Source organism: Agelaius tricolor, unplaced genomic scaffold (assembly GCF_023055355.1).
Source record: "Agelaius tricolor isolate 1412-34295 unplaced genomic scaffold, bAgeTri1.0.p SCAF_1, whole genome shotgun sequence".
In the NCBI taxonomy this organism is placed as follows: domain Eukaryota; kingdom Metazoa; phylum Chordata; class Aves; order Passeriformes; family Icteridae; genus Agelaius; species Agelaius tricolor.
The window spans coordinates 12,759,477-12,778,161 of NW_027269261.1; the positions used below are offsets into that span (position 1 = coordinate 12,759,477).

Sequence of the window (18,685 nt, forward strand, 5' to 3'; positions counted from 1 at the left end):
AAAGCTGTTCTATTCTGGAATATTTCTCAGCCTAGGGAGAGAAACAGGACCAAGGTCCGAAGGGTGAGTAAGGCAACTGGAAGAGAAATTATTGGACCAAGGTGATGCAATGTGTCAGCTCTTAACTGGTGAGAAATCCATGTTTTCCAAGGCTGACTCAGGTGGCCTGGCTGTTAGACCAGGAGTCAGGAGCTGTGGGTGGCACATGGGCTGGACCTGACACGGAGTCACTGTAAAATGGGAATGGCTCCATCCTGAGACACAGCCAAGAGTCCCAGGGAAGGCAGCACACCCTGCCCCAGGTGGGACACAACACACAACTGCCCCGAGGCAGCTCAATTCCATGTGGGACAAACCCCCTATCTCCCAAACCTCTGTCAGCCCACTGAATTTCTGATCAAAAAAATTAAAATAATACACTTTGGCAAGTGCTGCTTGAAAACTTTCTGCCCTAGACTATATAGAATATTAATCCCAATGTTTCCGGGGGTGTCCTGCCTGGCTTTGTCTGGCCCTTGCTGCTGGACCAAAGGCGGCAGCTGTGGCGTTTTTCACCCCAGAGATGCCTTTGGCCGACTGGATGCTGCAGCTGGGCACTTGGAACAAATCCAGGCAAAATAGGAACTCAGTTTACCTCTGGTGGAAAAGGTTCAGGCGACGGTGAAGAGAAAAGAGCGGATTCTATCGTAGAGTCTTAATCCAGAGTTTTATTTTAGGGTGGTAGACCTCTGAATGCGGTAACAGCTCCCAATAGAACTCCCGGCCGCATGCTCTCGTGTCCTTTTAAGCCCTGGGGACAGGGGGAGGGGAAGGGACAGGTGAGGACCAACCAGGTGTGAGCAGGGGAAGGGTCAAGGGATACAGACACTTGGACAGGCCAAAGAGCCCGGACCTGAGGGGCATCTTTTGAACTTCTGCCAACCACACGATGCCCTTGCTGGAATGTTAAGATTGATGGACAGCTCTTAGCAGGAGGGCAAAAGGGGGAGGGTTGGCACACCTGAGAGGTTGGGATAGGTGAAACGGGAAATCACACTGCAACACTAGACCATGCTTAACTCCAAGTCAACACTCCTGAAGGGCCAGCAAGGGGACTGCACAGCCAGAAGGAAACCTGAGAGGATTCAGAGCTTCTAAAGTCTGTGCTCCTTTCTATTCTCCACCCCTGCACTTCTCCCAGATGCAGAGCTACAGAGGTGATCTCTCAGGCACAGATTTTCCACTATTTAGTCCACTTCTGAAGTGTCCACTCTCAGGCACCTGTCATCCCACTGCTTCTTTGTGTCCACCTCATTCCTTACCTAAGCAATTTCTGCCCTGTAGCACACCGTGCAGTTTGGTTTCAAGATCATTTTTTCACTGTGCATTTTTATTTTTGAAGTTTCCACTGATGCATTTTTACTAGATAAGTGCTTGTTAAATGCTAAATCAATACCCCAGTTCTCTAAAACCAAAGTGAGAGCACTGGCCACACTACACCTACAATGCATTAAAGCCACTGTAACAAATTTAATCACTTTGCATCACTTTAACTGCTCCTTTGTGAAATGACTGCAGAACCCTGCCAAACAGCTTCATTTCATTTTCCCCCAGTGCCCAGGTGAATATGGGCAGTGCTATCTCTAAAAATAGGAAAATGGGAGGCTGAAGTTCAGTTTCAGGCTAAGACCAGAGATGAAAATTACTACGGTCCTGAGTGTTTTCCCTGGCACATTTTTGCATGCTCAGCGGCACAGCAATTGTCTTTCTTTCATAAGATGCACAAAGAATGTTTTGGTATTACATATGAAACACTTTAAATATGTTTATGTGACCATAAATAACAGGAAATCTTAATCTGAAAAGGTCCTTTAAAACCCTCTACGCAGCAAACTGGAATTCTACTTTTTTTTTAAGCTTGATATATTTCCCTATTGCTTACTGCACTTGAAGCAAGAATGGACTGTAAAAGGAAGCCCTCCCCACCACACCATTCTCCTCACCTTCTGCTTCCTAGCAGGAGCTTAAAATTTGTTTTAAGGATGCTATGTTGCTCTCCTTGTGTGTGCCTGATCCCTGCACAGGAGGCGAAGCAAAGTCTTCAGCCATACACTTCCACTCCACACATCCTCGAGAACAAACCAAGTCGTGGGAAGTTGCTTGGTCACAAGTGGAACCTGTTTATGAAAAGCTTACCAGGGTAAATGACCTTAGAGGAACATCAGCCAGCACCTACCTGAAAGGAACAATCAGGACAGATCCAGGGCAGGAGGGACATTTTAACCTGTTTGGTGGTAACTGACAGGTGTGATCAGCACACAATTGCTCTCTGAAACTTCTCACCCTAGAAAGCAAATCTAACAGGCCAAAGAGGTTGCCAATATTTCCTTCAGAGCTGTGATCAAATGCTGCCTGTCCTGAACTCCTGTAAAGCCTCAGCCTGATGGAGTGAGTGTCAGCTGAGCTGATTTCATTTTGGTGCTGCTGGCTTGGAGAGATTTGAAGGAGCTGCAGCCACAGGCTCGGTCAAGTACAGACAGTACATCTTCAAATGGCATGAGAAAGGTGTTTGCCATTTCACAACTTTGATTCATAAATTCCTCACACTGTCCTTGGCTTTTATCAACAGGATAAAGTAGGCTTTCCTGTCTTGAAACTCTGTTTCTTGAAACTCCAGGGGCCCTATTTCCAGCCCCACATTCCTGTGCTTTCCTTTGAGTGCGGAGGGTGGGCAGAGTGACCTCTGCCATGCTCAGCAGCCCAGCTGGGTTAAACGCTCACCTGTCAATGCAGGCAGGGATGTGAAATGTAAGGAGGCCCCATCCCCATGCCCAGGGATTGTTTCCTCAGTGGCATCACGAGATTCAGGGCTGCCAGCTCCCAGACAGACATTCCTCCTCCACTTTTCACCACGCTCTGCTGCAGCAAGGCAAGTGCTTCTGGGAACAGGCTGGAGACTGGATCCCAGCTGAAAGTAGCCCTTCAAAAATAGCAATTTTTAAACTGAATCATTTTCCAAATCACACTCTAAAATTACTTCCCTTCCTGGCAAGCTCCCTGCAGCTCATTGGTACACAGGCAAGCATGGACTTGGAGGATGCAGATTTCTCAGGAGCTGCACCAATCCCATTCTGCATGTTTCTGCATCCATCCATCCATGCATCTGTCTGTCCATCCCTCCCCTCTGCACTGTGAAGCTCAACCACAGAATACAGGGGCCACATCTCTAACCTTAACAGAGATTTACAAAGAGCTCTTCCTCTTTCCTCCAAATTCTTGTCAAGAGAAATGGCAGGTGACAGAACTGCCTAAGTGGCCTTTCAGTCCTTTCAAAAACTGAGTTGTTCACTTGGAGGGCTGGAGGATGCTGACCTCTCCTGAAAGGCCAGGCCCTGATTAGGCAGAACAAGGTGAGATCCAAAGAAAAACTAGTTTGTTGCCTAATAGTCTACATGAATTCAACACTGGGTTGTGCATTCAGAAATTATCCTTTGCAGGGTCTCAGAAATATTACAGAGCTGCATCTTCCTGAGTAGTAGAATAGCAGCTTTCCATTATTAAAATGCATTAAAAATCCTTTGCATGCCAAGCCACTGACTGAGATTTCTCCGTGCAAAGCAATAATAGAAAACAAAGTAGCAAAACTAATGCATGAACAGCATAAGCCAGCAGAGTGGAAGGTTTTCCCATAAAATGTGAGATTTTATACCAAAAATTGTGAGCAAGGTAAGCCATGTGAACACAAAGCTACCTGCACAAGATGCAGGGTGCCTGCAGCTTCCATTGGCAGCACAGGGAAGTGAGAACACGTTAATTAATTAATTAGTTAACGTGCTCAGGATGCTTGGAGCACTAGACAGAATCAGGCCTTCTGAAATTGGCTACTCATCAGATTTAAACTGAACGTAATTGGCAGCACTAATTAGATCATTCTCAGTGAGAGCAATGAAAGTGAGAGAGTAGTGGTTAGATCACTGAGCCTCAGGAAAAATAAAAACAAAAGGCCATTGCATATTCATAAATTAGCAGGAAGAATGAAGGAATCTCTGATTTAGACAGCAATTGCTGCCTGTTTCTCTTAAACCTGTGGAAATTTTCTCCCAGTAAAACCATGTCTCTGGTTAACAACAATTTCCCTACAGCTTAGCATCCCCCCCTAGCAGTTCGACCCAGCAAACCAAACCCTGCACTGGCTGACTCCTACATCTTACCCTGCTTGATTTTCAGTTTGGGAGGTCAAGAAATGGTTCCCAAAGGATTCTCAAGTTTATCTCATCAGCTTCTTTGGCTCTGCTCCCATGAAAGCCAGAGTGCTACTGGCAGAGCAATGGGGGCTTACAGAGCCCAGCTACCTGGAAACATTTCCATGCCAAGACTCCACATGGACCACCTGCTAATCAACACATAAAATGTCTTAGTTTTCAACCAAACTGTCTGCAACAGGCAACTCATGGCTTCAAGGGCAGTTATAAGCCTGGCTGTTTTCTCTCTCCCCTCCCCAAAAGTTCATCCTGATACAGAGAGAAGACATGAGAACACAATAGGCTATTATGGTCATGGGACTGGTCTTCTGTTTCAAAACCTAAAAAGCGCCTGGGGAGAGTGAGGAGACCCTAGTTACATCTGAGGCTCCATGGAAACACACATTCATGCCCAAATACTTTGTACTTAGTATACTTTTCACTGTCTCAATCTGTCATCTCACTAAGTCAGGTACTGGGAAGAGCCCTCTATCCTAAAGTATCCAACTTAAAAATTTGGCATATTCATTTCTGTTATTGTGACTGAAACCCTTGCTCACAATGCTACCAAGGCTCTGATTGCATAGACTACCAATTACCTCATCCATTTTTTTTTACAAGGTAATACCCAAGAGACTGTTCCCTGATAGGAGGTAAAGGTGAAGAAGAGCACCATCTCATTGCCTGTGCAGCTTGTCAAGCACCCAGGCTCAACATTAGGCCACTCACTGAAAAATAATTTCCTTGGTCCATGTTACAGGCAAAAACTAATTCATACAGCCCATATTGGGCTGTATGGAGATCAACACAAAACCATCTGCACATTAACTCCAGCTGCAGGAGCAGTGACAAATCCATTTGCCTTTGGACACTGTTGAGGTAGAAAACATGTCCAGGTACAGCAAACAAGCTGAACATTTCAGGTTAGGGACTGCATGGCATGTTTACCTCCAGATTGTATGGTACACTTCCAAATAACTACTTCAATATAGTGGTAAAAAGCTCCTGAATGAGGTACTTGATATTTTTTCTTGGCAAATATTTGCTACAGAGTCAGTGGGGACGTGTATGAGTGAAGCTTGTACTGGAACCAAGAACACAAACGTGGAGGTCTTGCTATCCCTGAAGTCAAAATAAGTGGTCTTGCTAATTTGCTTGTGAGTTACACAGTCAAACCATGGCTGGAAATTTAGAGGATTTTACCCATTAAAAAAATAATAAAAAGAACTATTCCCTTGAAAGGAATAACAGTAACTGGTCTTTCTCAGGTTTAAAATGTCGTTTTAAACTTTATTCTTTAATAAAGGGATATGATGTTTAGCAGTACAACCTATTTGCAGACAATGCTTTAATTAAACATTTAATGAGCCCATCTCGTTTCTTTGCACAAGCTTAAATTCACACAGCCAAGATAATAATGTAAATACCACATTTTGGTTATTAAAATAATTGCTTTCACAAACACTGACCTCCTGACAAACCAAATGGCTGGTGCCATGCACAAAATACTCCCACAGCTCAGGGACCTAATTTTAGCATAAAGCCCAATTTACAGCTGACCATCAGATTTTTAAAAAATTCTAGGCAAACAGTTTTAAAGACAGTGATGTTTTCACCAAATGCCCCAAGATTTCATTCAATTATTCAAGAAAATTTAGAAAAACATCCTTCATTTAACTATATAACAGCCTTTAAGAATGTTACCCAAGCAGGGGTGCAGCAGCAGCTTCAGGATGTTTCCTCCAACTCTCATATCTGGATCAGAGCAACCAAAACCATGACCTTCCTTTAAGTCACAGCTCTGGAAGATTTTTTATCTAGTTAATGGAGTTTTTCCAGGAGCCAGTTACTTTGGAAAGGACCAAACATTTTCAGTGGGACTTTAATGAAAAAAAAAAAAAAAACAAACCAACATTTTCCCCCTAGCTTTATAGCCAAAAAAAAACTTTAAGTATTTCTGCAAAATGGTGACAAATTTTCAAGACTCCAAGTAAAAAAATCTTAGCGAAATGAGTTGTCAAAACATTTTGAAAAATCTGTCAACAGCTCGAATTCTTAGAAACCATGATTCGGTGATGCTGGAAATACAATCTTGTCCATGCTGAAGCAGCTAAACCACATCCCTTGCTGCTTCAGCTGAGCTTTTTTCCTCATGGAAAGTTACTGGGTAGGCTTTCATATCCATGAGGTGATTCCTCAAGCTAATCAGCATCCCACCAGCATCATCCTTTCCCTGGCAGGACATCTCCAGAGAGGCCAACTCAGACTCCAGAGGCAGTCAGCTTCTGCTGCTTGGAAACTGTCCTGTCACCCAAGGAAATGGCCAATTTTCCACTCCCCATCTAGGGGAAACCATCCCCAGGAGGGCACAATGCATGGCATGGTGACAGGTACGAGTTACACAAACTTTGCTAACTGGCTTCTCTCTAAAAACATCAGGGGCCTCTCACAGTAGGTGAAATTGCTGACAACTCCAGAGAACTGAACCCTCATTTAATAAGGTTCCCAACAGTGAAAAAAAGCAACAAAACCAACCAACCAAACAAAACAAAACCAAAAAACCAAACCAACCAAACAAAATGCCTAAACAAAAACAAAAACTTTCCCTGCAAACACAAAAACACCAGGAATCTAGTGATATCCATCTGCAGCAACAAAATTCCTGCAAATTCAGGTAAATGAGCTTAGTTTTACATCATCTGACACAGTGGATTGCATGTAATCATTCCTGGATTACCACAGTGGAAATTATTTCCAACTATGGTCATTGGCACTAAATGGCCCATTTCTGACCTTTTAAGCCCTTGACCATCTATAGGAGACTTTCCACTCATGCCAATGGTCTTTTGATCAGGTCTGATATAATTTCCCACTGTTTTTCTTTTTTTTGTGTCCTTGAGATCTGCTATTGCTTTCCCCAGCTATTGGGTTTGTGATTTATTGGTTTAATTTTTTTTATTTTTATTCAGTTTTAGTATTTATAACGGGACACAACTGACACTTTGAAATAGGAGACACTTTTTTTCTTAAGGGTTGCATGTGGTATTGGTCGCCTTGAGCACAAAAGGAGATTGGAAATCTTCTTTGATACTTCTAGACACTTTCACCTCTACTGAACAAAATGCTTTAGCACAACAGCAATAACAGCAAAACCCCAAAGTTTAGAGATGTTAGTGGCTATCAAAACATGATACTTCTATTAGACATGTTCCTAGGAAGCATAGGTGTCAACCCAAGCAGTTTTCTTCACCCGACAAGTATGAACAGTGTGTTAGAAAGGGAGGAAGTTCTCCTGCTATGGATGTGGTGGCCAAGATATAACTGCCAATAATGTGAAATCTCATGGCAAAGCAAAATCTCTCAGATCCAAAATAAGAATTAAATGTGTGAAGCTATGGAGATGTTCTAGTGATGGCAAATAGCCCTTTGCTAAAAGACATCATGTAGCTACCAAGAGGCAGCAAATATTTTCCTGTAGATGAAAAAAAAAGAAAAAAAGAAAAGAAAAAATAGAACCTAGGCTAAAAAAACCCATAAACCAGGGCACAAGCTCCCATCCCAGTGAGACTGACACTGGCAACTGTAAATTGTGGGGAGCATTTCCTCCTCCAAGCCCAGATCTTTCCTACACGTGTTATCAACCCCTACACATATGTTTGCAGGACTGGCATCACTCCCATCCTCTTTGCCATACTTTATCAGCGAGAATTCTCATTTTATTTAAAAAATACGAATGTAATTATTTACTTCAAGTCTCCCAGGAAAGGACTGCAGTTCTTACTGCAGCATAACAGATAAGAAAGGCTACAGTGTTTGTTCCAAGGCAAACAGCAAAGACAGAATCCAACATCTTAGGAGGAGAAAAATCACTTTTCAGACACCAGCTAAGATTAAATGGGGATTTGGCACTGAACCCAAAATGTATCATTTTCTTGGGTCTACCTCTGAGGAGTCAGATCAGAAACAACCATTCCTTCATCCAGAAATGGCTGAAATTAAGTAATTAGCGCTCCACCGACCACCACCAACTCCCTCACAAACACCCTCTCGGCACCGGGCGTACAGGAAAGCTTTTGAAGCCAAACCACCCCCGCAGCGGCCGCGGCGCATCCCACACATGGCGAGGGACCAGCGCGCCCCCGGGCCCGGCCGGTGCCGCGGTGGGAGCGGAGAACTGGGGAAAAGAGGGAAGGGAAGGGAAGGGAAGGGAAGGGAAGGGAAGGGAAGGGAAGGGAAGGGAAGGGAAGGGAAGGGAAGGGAAGGGAAGGGAAGGGAAGGGAAGGGAAGGGAAGGGAAGGGAAGGGAAGGGAAGGGAAGGGAAGGGAAGGGAAGGGAAGGGAAGGGAAGGGAAGGGAAGGGAAGGGAAGGGCAAGGCAGGGCGTCTCTGTCCCGCCCCATCCCTCCCCGGGGCCGGGCGCGGCGGCCCCCGGGGGCGCGGCAGCGGCGGCTCCAGCGGCCCGGCCCGGGCGGGCGGGCGGCGGCAGCGGGGCTGCGGGAGCCTCCCCGCCGGGGATGCGGCTCCCCGGGGGACGCGCCGCACGCTCCCGCCCTCCGCCCGCCGTCGACCGGGCGCCGCGCGGAGCCTCCGCCTCCGCCTCCCCGCGGCGTCTCCCCCGCGGCGGGGCCGCCGCCGCCGCCGCCCCGCATGGCCAGAGCGAGCCGGGCGGTGCGCGCCGCCCAGCCCGCGCCGCTGCTGCCCGCGGCCCCGGGGCCCAGGGCGGGCGGGCGAGGCCGACGGCCCCGGGGCGCCGCCGTCGCCAGGCGGGCGGGCAGCCCCGCCGGGGGATGACTCAGAGCCGCGGCCCCTGCAGCGAAGCCGCCGCCGCCGCCGCGCCGGGCTCCGCGCAGCGCCGCCCCATGCCCGCGCCCCCCGCCGGGGGCCGCCCGCCGCCCGCCGCGCCCGCCGCGCCGCGCACCGGATGATGCCCCCGCGGGGGGCGGTGGGCTCCTGCCGCCGGCGGCGCCTGGCGCCCCTCAACGAGGACAACGGGCGGTTCCTGCTGCTGGCCGCCCTCATCGCGGCGTACCTGAGCGCCGGCGCCACCGTCTTCTCGGCCCTCGAGAGCCCGTCGGAGGCGGCGGCGCAGCTCCGCTGGAACCGGACCCTGCACAACTTCAGCCGCATCTTCAACATCAGCCTGCCGGAGCTGCGCGCCTTCCTGCGGAGCTACGAGGCGGCCATGGCCGCGGGCATCCGCGTCGACGCCCTGCGGCCCCGCTGGGACTTCCCCGGCGCCTTCTACTTCGTGGGCACCGTGGTCTCCACCATAGGTGAGCGCCGCCCCGACGGCCCCGCGGAGCGGACCCGCCCGTCCGGGGGATGCCGCGGCCACGGCCCCGTCGTTATAGCGACCAAAGTTTGGGGAGAGGCGCCGCCGCGTTGCTGTGGCAACCGGGGCTTCGCAGCGCCTCCGGGTCGCTCTGTCCCCGCTGAACTCCCGTCCCGGGGGTCGCGGTCCCCTCCAATCCCCCTCATCCCGCTGCACGGATCCGGGACCGGCGCTGCTCCCGCCCCGCAGCGCTCCGGCTCCCGCGGGCTCGCAGCAGCGCCGGCCGTCGCGGCTGCGGGAGCTCCATCCCTCCCCTGCAAACTTCTGCTGCCGGCGGCTGGGCTACTTCTTTCTGCCGGCCCGAGGGAGCGGACGGAGCTGGCGGCTGCCCGAGTAGCGCTGGCGGCGCCGGGATGCGCTCGGTACCGGGAGAGGCGGCGCGGGGGCCGGCAGTAGCGGGCTGATGGAGATGCTGAACGAGAGAAAAGCTTTCACCGCTCAACTTGGTACCGGCTTTAACTGCTGGCAAAGTTAGGATGCGTGTGTGTTTAAAGACGCGAAGTCGCTGTCTTCCAGCTGTAGCACAATACAGCGTTCTCCGCGTATCGCTGCAGCCGGCTGCAGTTTTTCCTATCCCATAGGTGTTTAGGAAGAGCAGCACTTTTTAAAGCAAATGATGAGTTATGGTGGGAGGATTTTTTATTTTTTTTAAACTCTGTGTCTGTCTACTGCTCCTGGACTATTGCTTGAGAAACCCTGTCCCTGAATACGAGATCTTAGCAGTCTTTGCCAGTTTTTAAGTTCTGTAAGAATCCAGGTGTCTTCTGAGCATAAATGTTGTGTTTTCCATTTATTGTAGAGGAAGAAACTCACAGCTCGTTATTGCGTTTGCATTCATTAGGTATGGAAAATGTTTTATCAATAATGACTAATCCGTATAATGGAGTCGTGATGGTGAGTACAGCAGTGTTGTCAGGTACTGTTACTTTTTGCATTGAAAAATCCAGTTACCTTTTGTTTTGCAATTACATTTGGTAGCCCGGTCCAAATGTAAAGCACCATTTTAATTAAGCATTAAGCTTTCTCCATCACAGGGACGTATCTTTAAAAGAGATTATTTTGACTGATCTGAAGGAGTGAACAAAAAAAGCCAATGTTTTAACAAACCCATTCTTTCATTACACCTGCTGTGACAAACAGAAATCTTCAGGTGATGTGTAAACACATTGCTTTCCTGCCAACTCTGGCTTCTGCTCTCTGAGGTCATTGAAATGTAAGATGTTTCCTCTTACTTTGCATTTGTTTCCTCTCCACTTCATTGCCTTGCCTGCAGTTATTTTGTACCTGGGCAGAGGGACTGAGGAGCTCAGCAGGGGTTTTGCCGGGTGAGAGGTGTAACTGGCAGAGCCAGGAGTTGTGTTTCCCATAAAAACCAACCGAGTGCTTTCTCCTTGGAGTCAGTAATGTCACTGCTCACATGCGAGGTGGGGGCTGAAAACTGGGGTTTTTTTGTGATGTGCAACAAAGTCTGGGTTCTGACAAGTCGTACCTTCTCTTGGAATGCTGCCTGGCAGTGCTTTCTCCTGGATTGCTCAGACTACTTGGTGTGAGCTCAGAGAGCTCTGAGTGAGGAGATGCAGGCTGAGTTGTGCCTGTGGGCAATGCAAAGGCCGTGGCAGAGCTAGGGGTGCCAAACTGCACAGCCTGGCAGGAGCAGTGTCTGCCAGAGTCCCAGCATCCCAAGGCTGCTGTGCTCCATCCCAGCATGGCTTTCACTGTGTACATTTCATATGTACATCCCCTGCAGATGAAGAGGAAACTGCTGCCCCCACCTCAGTGCTTCTCTTCGTGTGCCTGTTCAAGGTGCTGCAGCTCACAGAGGCAGAGCCCACAAAGAGCTCAGCTGCAGCAGGGTTTCTTCCACCACACAGTTGTATTCAGATATTTTTGGCAGTTCTGCCTAGCAAAAGTGAGAAAACCCCATGAATTAACTAACTAGCTGTTCCACTAAAACATGACACTGTGCTCTTAGTCAAGTGTGCACAAAGCTGTCTGGCCCATGGTCCCAAGCATGAGAGAAACCAAATGGCAGGGCAGTGAGATGTCCCTGGGTGAGCAGCTCCAAAGCCATTCTTTCAAGGTCCAATTTTCCCTCCTAGCCAGTTCATTTATGTACCTACCCACCTGGACTACCTTTGATTCCACTGTCAGCTCACACACCACGTTATCCTGGCTCTGAGCAGTTTGATTTGCTTTCCTGTCGTGCTTAATTGACAAGAATGCTGTTTTTACCCAGCCTTGCCAAGAACTACCAGACATGCAGAGTCAAAACAGCTTTCCTTCCTCCACAGCTTCATCAGTTACGTGTGTCAAAGCAACTTTATTACTCCAGCTAAACACAGCACCATCCTAGTGAGGTGGTGGAAAGCTTCCTTACTCACTGCTTAGCAAACAGCAAGTATACTCAATGTCTCTCAAGGGTAAATCACCCCCAGGTTACTCAGCTTCTCCTCTGTAGAGGATCCCAACTCGCAGGAATCTCGCTATGTCAAACCCGCGCTCTGTTCTCAACACGTTTAATAAAACTACTAAATCTTTCTCATGTAGGCATTGAAATACATAGAAATACATAGAAATACATAAAAATACATTGAAATACATAGAAATACATTGAAATCCATTGAAATCCAGGCACAGGGCTGCAAGTCCTCCTGGAGTTTGTGTGAGCTGAGCTGAGAAAGACTCATCTTTCCTTCCAAGTTCTTCATCCTTCTGTGAACACAAGGGTTTGGAGTAGCCAGGCTGGGAGAGAACCGTTCCATCCACACTCCTTGAGCAGGCCCTCTGCAGAGCCAAGCAGCTTCCCTCTCTTAGGTGCCTCCTTGGCTGCAGTTCTGCACTTCCCTAAATCCTCAGGAACACAATCAAACAGTCTGGGTGAGAAACATGTTAATGGGGTCTTTAAGAAATGAGAGTTGAAATTGTAATTTTAAAGCATTTTCCTGAATAGCCCACAAAGTGTGTGGCTTGCAGTCCATAAAACACCCTCTTGATAGCACTCTGGTCATTCAGTTTTTATTACTGTATTGTTTGTGCTTGAATAATGAAATGTTGAGTCTGTTTTCATTAGACACATCTAGATTTTCAGAGCTATGTAAGAAAATCCTTCAGTCTAACTTCTGATTGCTTGCTATCAAGCTACACCATTTATTCAGTCATTATTTTGCACTCCAAAAGGTACTGGGTTTTTAGGCTATTATTATTATTCTGATTTCTTTAAGGAGCAGCTAGGTGAAATTTATTCTTGATTCTTTGGTCCAACTGACTGTAGACTTTGGCTTTCAGTTGAGTTTTTTCCTTCCTCCCCCAAATGCAAACCACCAAAGTACCCAGCACTTTGTTAAAGACTGAAAGCAAAAGTATAACCAGATTTCTCTCTGGTAAAAATGTTACAGATGCAGGTATAATCAGTCCTAGCTTTCCCTGTATTCTGGTAGCAGAGATTTATTCTGCCTAGCACACCAGGCAACTCTGGAATGCCTGAAGATCTGGATTTCTGACTCAGTCCATGAGTCTAGACTTTGTATCCAGATTTTTTTTTCCTCTCTTAAGGGTTAGAATAAATCTTAGGTGCCTGTATAGTAAAACATTTTGAAACATAGACCCATTTAAATGGGATTCTAAGCTTCTTATGTGTAAGTACCTGTTTCAAAAATCAAATGATAGAATTTGATTTATAGAAATCCATACCAGGCATTAAAAAATGAGGTCACATGAAGTACTCTGATATATAAAAGTGATTTTTTCAATAAAATATTTTTATAGCACCTTTACTGTGGGCAGATGATTTGGGGATGGAACAAGTCCGGGTTATGTGTGCTTGTGAAATGCCTCTGGGAAGAAGGGAAGCAGGGATCTTCTCTCTGTACAGCTGTGCAGAGGTTACAGGTGTTGGGGACACAGTGTGTAGGAGTGAGCAGGACTATTCATACTTGCCTTATCCCTGAGGTATCCTGTTAAATTACTCAATATTCCTGTGGACTGACAACTCCACCCAAAGGGATGGGGGCATCCTCTGCTCATAAAAGACACATCATTCTGTGTTTTCTGCCATCTCACTGGCTCTGGCAGAGGTTTTCTCCTTGCTTGGGATGTCAGCTGGGTTAGACTTTCTTCTCTCTGGCTCCTCTGCAGGGACCAGCACACCCAGCACAGCATTTCTGCTTGTGCTCCACAGCCTAAGCACCATAACCACTCACTCCTGAAGTACCCTCTGGCTCTGTACCATAGTCCTGTGAGAATATCTGCCAGTCCAGATGCTCTGCAGGTGATAATTTAATGGAAGTGACGTGCAAGGCACCTTTGGACAGCTCAGTAAGCACAGGAGAGGTGTTGAACTGCGCTGCCAGGAGCCAGGGGTTGAGAGCAATCTGTGAGGGCAGGCACTACAGAGGATAGTTTGGTGAGAAATGCCACAAGTAACCAAGGTGGTCTGAAGGTTGAAGGGGCAAATCTATTTGTCCCATCTTCTTCACTGTTGTATTCCAGGATGTGAATTCGAGCTGCAGCCACAGGAGGTTCTGGCTGCCTGCTCTCCCTGCAGGCAGCCCAACCAACAGGTGACAGCCAGACCAGGGTGTGCACCTGATCAGCAGCAGTGCTACCTCCTCAGGGCTCTGCACTTCCCTGGGGCTTGTACAGGCAGCTTTTGCCCAGGTTTCAGATTAGGGGGGAGTAGCCTCCAGATCTGACCTTCCTCAAGTTAAGAAATAATCAAACAAAACTGAATGAGAAAGCAGCTGGAAGAGCCAGCAGTGTTATTAACCTGCAGTGTCAGGTTATTTGTCTTTGCCATCCTATACACAATCTGCAGGCAGAATGAGAGGATGTTTGAGGCAGATCTGATTCCTTCATGCTTTGATCAATGTGCCTGTGGATTTCTGAGTTATTTTCTCACTTGGGCAATCTCGATAAAGAACAGAGAGCAAGAGGCTCAGAGGGCAGCAGGTCAATGGCCAGCATATTTCTGTGGAGAGTTCTGATCCTACACTGATTTTCCTCAGATGAAGTACTGTCACCATAGCAATGTTTTCTGCTTGCCATAGCTGCATGGGAGTATTAACTTCTTTGGGTGCCACTGATAGGAATTTCCTAAGTGTGTGGGCATAGGTTGGGTGCTCCAAGCAGAAAAGTAATCTAAATCACAGCTTGCTTTCTTGTAGTTGAGAGCAGCAACATAAATCTTTACTTGGAATACATCCATGTAATTACACAGGTGACTTGAGGAGTCCCCACTGAAGGGTCATGATTAAATCATTTTTATCCTAAATTTGTTGTGATTTTATTCTAGAAGGCAGGAGGGAGAAACCCAAATACTTGAAATAAAACTCTTCATAAAATTAAAAAAAAAAGAAAAAGAAAATATTTCTTTAATTTCAGTGCTTCTTAGGGTTTGCCTGCCCCTGTAGGGTTATGCCAGCCACAGAAAATTAAGCTTTCACTGTGCTTTGGCCATCTAAACTGAATGATCTCTACAGAGCATTTCAATTCAGATTAATTAATCTAAACGTGTCAGATGTTTCTTTAACATTAACCCCTAGCTAAATGTTTCAAAACATTAACATCAGTAACAGATGGAGAAGTCAAGGACAAACAAATTGCATTTCTTTTTGCCGTGGCTGTGGAGTTTGAGGTGTCAGCTGGAGCACTGAAATGTGGGGTCTCAAAATTAAATGTCAAGCACCACAGCTTTGTAGAACAGTCATGCAAAAGCCAAATTTTGCCCAGCCTTACATGAGATATGGTCCAGCATCTCAGAAGCCAGGGGAGATTTTTATACTGACTTACCAGGTGCTGGTTCAGGTTCAAAATAAAGACCAGCTGGAGTTTGTAGTCATGGATTCTCCCTTTTTGCATCTAGCTTGGGTCACTGAAGGAGCAATGCCTGCTTGGTGAGCAGGTACCTCCTGCTTAGCAGAACGTTCCATTTGGTCTTTGGTGACAGTCCTGCAGATACCTCTATTTTATTTCCCTGTGCATTTGCAGGAGCTTGTAGCTGTGGTTGCAGAGCAGACTCTGGTGTGCCCAAGCACCCTCTGACAGCTCTCCATCCCCTGAGGCTCCAGCCAGTCCGTCTCCATTACCAAGCAACCTCCCTGTGAGCCAGGGATGGTGCCTGTGGTAGCTGAGAGGGATCATAATTACTGGGCTTATCAGCTGCCCTGTTTGCTGCAGGCTCATAAAGCCAAATCCTGCTTGAAGCTCTGTGGCCTGGTTCCCATGGAGCCCTGCCACCCCTGGAGCCTTCCCCACTTTGTTCTCCTGGGGATATTCCCCCTTTCCTTCTCATAGTGCTTATCCACTGCTGCTGCTCACCTGCCTTTCCCAGCCTGAGCTTCTCCAGCTTCTCCTGCCCTCCTCCAATTAGTATGCCCTTCTCTACTGATGATTTGTTTGCTTGATTAACTTTCAGATATTTGTTTGCTGACTTTACAGTCTTTCACGTCAGGACTACCAAAGAAGTCAGAAGTAAAGCTTTACAGCTTCTCCCTGTTCCTCATCACCCTCATCTCCTTTCCCTAGTGTTAATCCTGCTATTGACCCTCATTTCTTTCTTGGTTTGTTTCCTCCTTCTCTCATTGTCTTCAGTTTGACACAGATCATATGCACGTCATAATTTTTTCTCACTTGTACCACAGGGTCATCTTTGCCAGTACAGTGTCTTGTTTTTATGCAAGCTTTAATTGCTCTTCATCGTGGAGAGAAGAGGAAAACAATTACAAGGTAGTTCTGTTGACAATTAACTTCGTGTAACATTACCTGCTGCTGGCAGTGTGCTGGAAAATACAATTGTCATTTCTTCATTTTAATGAATGCAGGATTACCTTATCTTTAAAGCTGTTAAGTCAAAGAGAATTTTGCCTCTTGCCATAGTGGCATCAGGGTTAGAGCAACAGAAAAACAGCTCAGAACATTTCATATGCAATTTTTAGACTGAAACAGCTTGGTATTATTGAAAACTTAGCCTTTGGCCATGATCTGAATAAGCCTTGCTTACCTATATCAAATGAGACAGTTTTTGTAGTGTGTCAGCACCAAGTGCTTATCTCAGGGCATTTTGGGAAAAGATGTTTAAGGTCTAAAATTAGGGTTCATGCTGGTGAACATTTGAAATGTGAAAAGTCCTCCTGAGCACAATAAATATTTGAAGTGACAATAAAAACCTTTTGTGAATAAAAACACTCTAGTAACAAACAGAGCTATAATCCAAGGGGCAATTGCATAGCAATCCAGACAAATAAAATACCTCCTCAATAGCCTATTTCTGCTGAAGTCAATAGCAGACCAGTCTGCAGAGCTTTAGGAAATCCTGCCTTAGGTGCTTTATTGGCACACCAGGTTTATAAAACAAATGCACTTGTTATTACCATGTAAAATACATCCCCCTGAGCTCAGTGGGTCTGTTGATGGCACTGGCTGGTACACCTAGACATGGGAAGGTTTCAGTACAATCTTTCTTGAATCAAATGAGAAGTAGAATGAAAATTAAATCTAATTGCATTAGACAAAGCAAAGCATTAGCAGCCTTTACAAGTAATTAAAGCTTTGGAGTGGAATAAGATAAGAAATTGAATGGTTTGATGTTAACATACAGGATTAGTTATTGTGGGTGAGCACTGCTATTGCTCATGCTTAAAATTCCATAATAAGTGCATGAAAGAGGCAGAAATACCTTGAAAAGAGTTGTAGCCCCACAGCAAGTCCTCACTGGATTTGAACCTTTCTGAGCTTGTTCCACTGCAGCTTCTTCCCCTTTAGAAATTATTTGCCAAATGTTTCCCAATCATTCTCGAGTCTTACACAGGCAAATTTAATCACGGCAGAAGCTGCAGCTAGAAGAAATTTGTCCATGCAAGAGCTGAGTGAGGAACTAATTCAGTAAATTTCAGTTAAAGCCAGATAAAATGCCTTTGGTTATTCATCATTATATATTCTGTCATCTTGTTGCTCAGCCTGAGAATTGTGGAAGCAATATATTTCTCTCCTGAGGTCAAACAAAAAACACATTCATGCTCAATGTGCATGGAGTCAGGTCTGCTTTAAGCCTGATGGAAATAGGAGGGAGTGACAGCAGTGTAAAGGTCTTAAACCCAAGTTGTGATTTTCACAAGGGAGGCAGAAACAAGCTGTTTGATATGATGATTTGTTAGTTTATAAAAGCTGCTACTGGCAGAGCTGTGAGGACCAGGAAAATCCCAGATAAAATATGAGCTCAAAATTGTCTTGGTAGTGTGGTGGAGTTGTTCAGTACCATTAAATTTAAAAATAGTCAAGGGAAATGCATACTAAGGAAGGAAGAGTTAAATGAAGAAGTAGAAAATGGGAAATAACTGGTTAGTCAGCAGTTCTGTCACCCTCTATTTCTGTTACAGTAACTTAAAATCAGGTCTTTCTGCCTTCATGAATGGATTGGAAGAGCTGCCTGAGCAGAAAGATGCTTGAGAATTTGCTCTTTGCTTTTAGCTGAAGCTTGTTAAAATAAGGGACCCATGAAGGTATATTTGAACCATTAAGAAGCCCAGGTAGGTTTATCGGAGTTTTTTTCATTAAATTGTAACTGTGGAAGTTTGTACAGAGATTTGAAAACAACCAAACAAACAAAAAACAGGCCTAACAGTGGAAAGGATGTTTTCATGTTTAGGGCCTTTTTATCCCTTGGGTACATCTTTAAAGCCAAACTCTTTGTAAAGCAGAATAGCTGAGACAACTATGAAGAAACAGATGTTCTCTGAACACCTACCTACACAATCACCAGTGGCAGAAGAAAAAATATGCCACAAGTCTGTTGTTTAATCCAGTCAAAAGATAAGCCAACAGTATAACCATGGAACAGAACCTTTCCCATCTGCAAGGCTCAGAAAGCCCACGAGTGACATCTTCTATCAGATTTCTTATGCTGGGAAATATGACTTAGATCACTTGTGAAATCTAGATAATGCTGCTTCTTAGCCTGAAAGGAGAAGTATTGTCAGATGTACTGGCACTGAAGTGACAGTACATGTGCAAGTATTCTTTAGAAGCCAATAATATCTCAAGAATATAACAAAATCTGGATGCCATTATTCTTTTTCACTTGGTGTTCAGAAAAAAAATTAAAAAGGCTCAACCTTGGGTGTACATAGACATCTGAAATGC

The 18,685-nt window shown here is 46.0% G+C and overlaps 2 protein-coding genes across 3 annotated transcripts in view; one reads left to right on the plus strand and one right to left on the minus strand.

Moving 5' to 3' along the window:
- The window catches only part of MSH6 (mutS homolog 6), a 124,899-nt gene extending 115,545 nt beyond the window's left edge, over positions 1–9,354 (minus strand). Inside the window, exon 1 of the mRNA XM_071423285.1 lies at positions 9,248–9,354. The gene's annotated coding sequence lies outside the window, so the exon portion shown is untranslated. The remainder of the gene's footprint in view (positions 1–9,247) is intronic.
- Positions 8,699–18,685, plus strand: part of KCNK12 (potassium two pore domain channel subfamily K member 12) — a 28,820-nt gene continuing 18,833 nt past the window's right edge. The window contains exon 1 of one of the 2 annotated variants that reach the window (XM_071423349.1): positions 8,699–9,491. In XM_071423349.1, coding sequence (XP_071279450.1) covers positions 9,140–9,491 — 352 coding nt within the window. In that variant the 5' untranslated portion in view covers positions 8,699–9,139. The remainder of the gene's footprint in view (positions 9,492–18,685) is intronic. The other variant, XM_071423358.1, reaches the window with a different exon arrangement.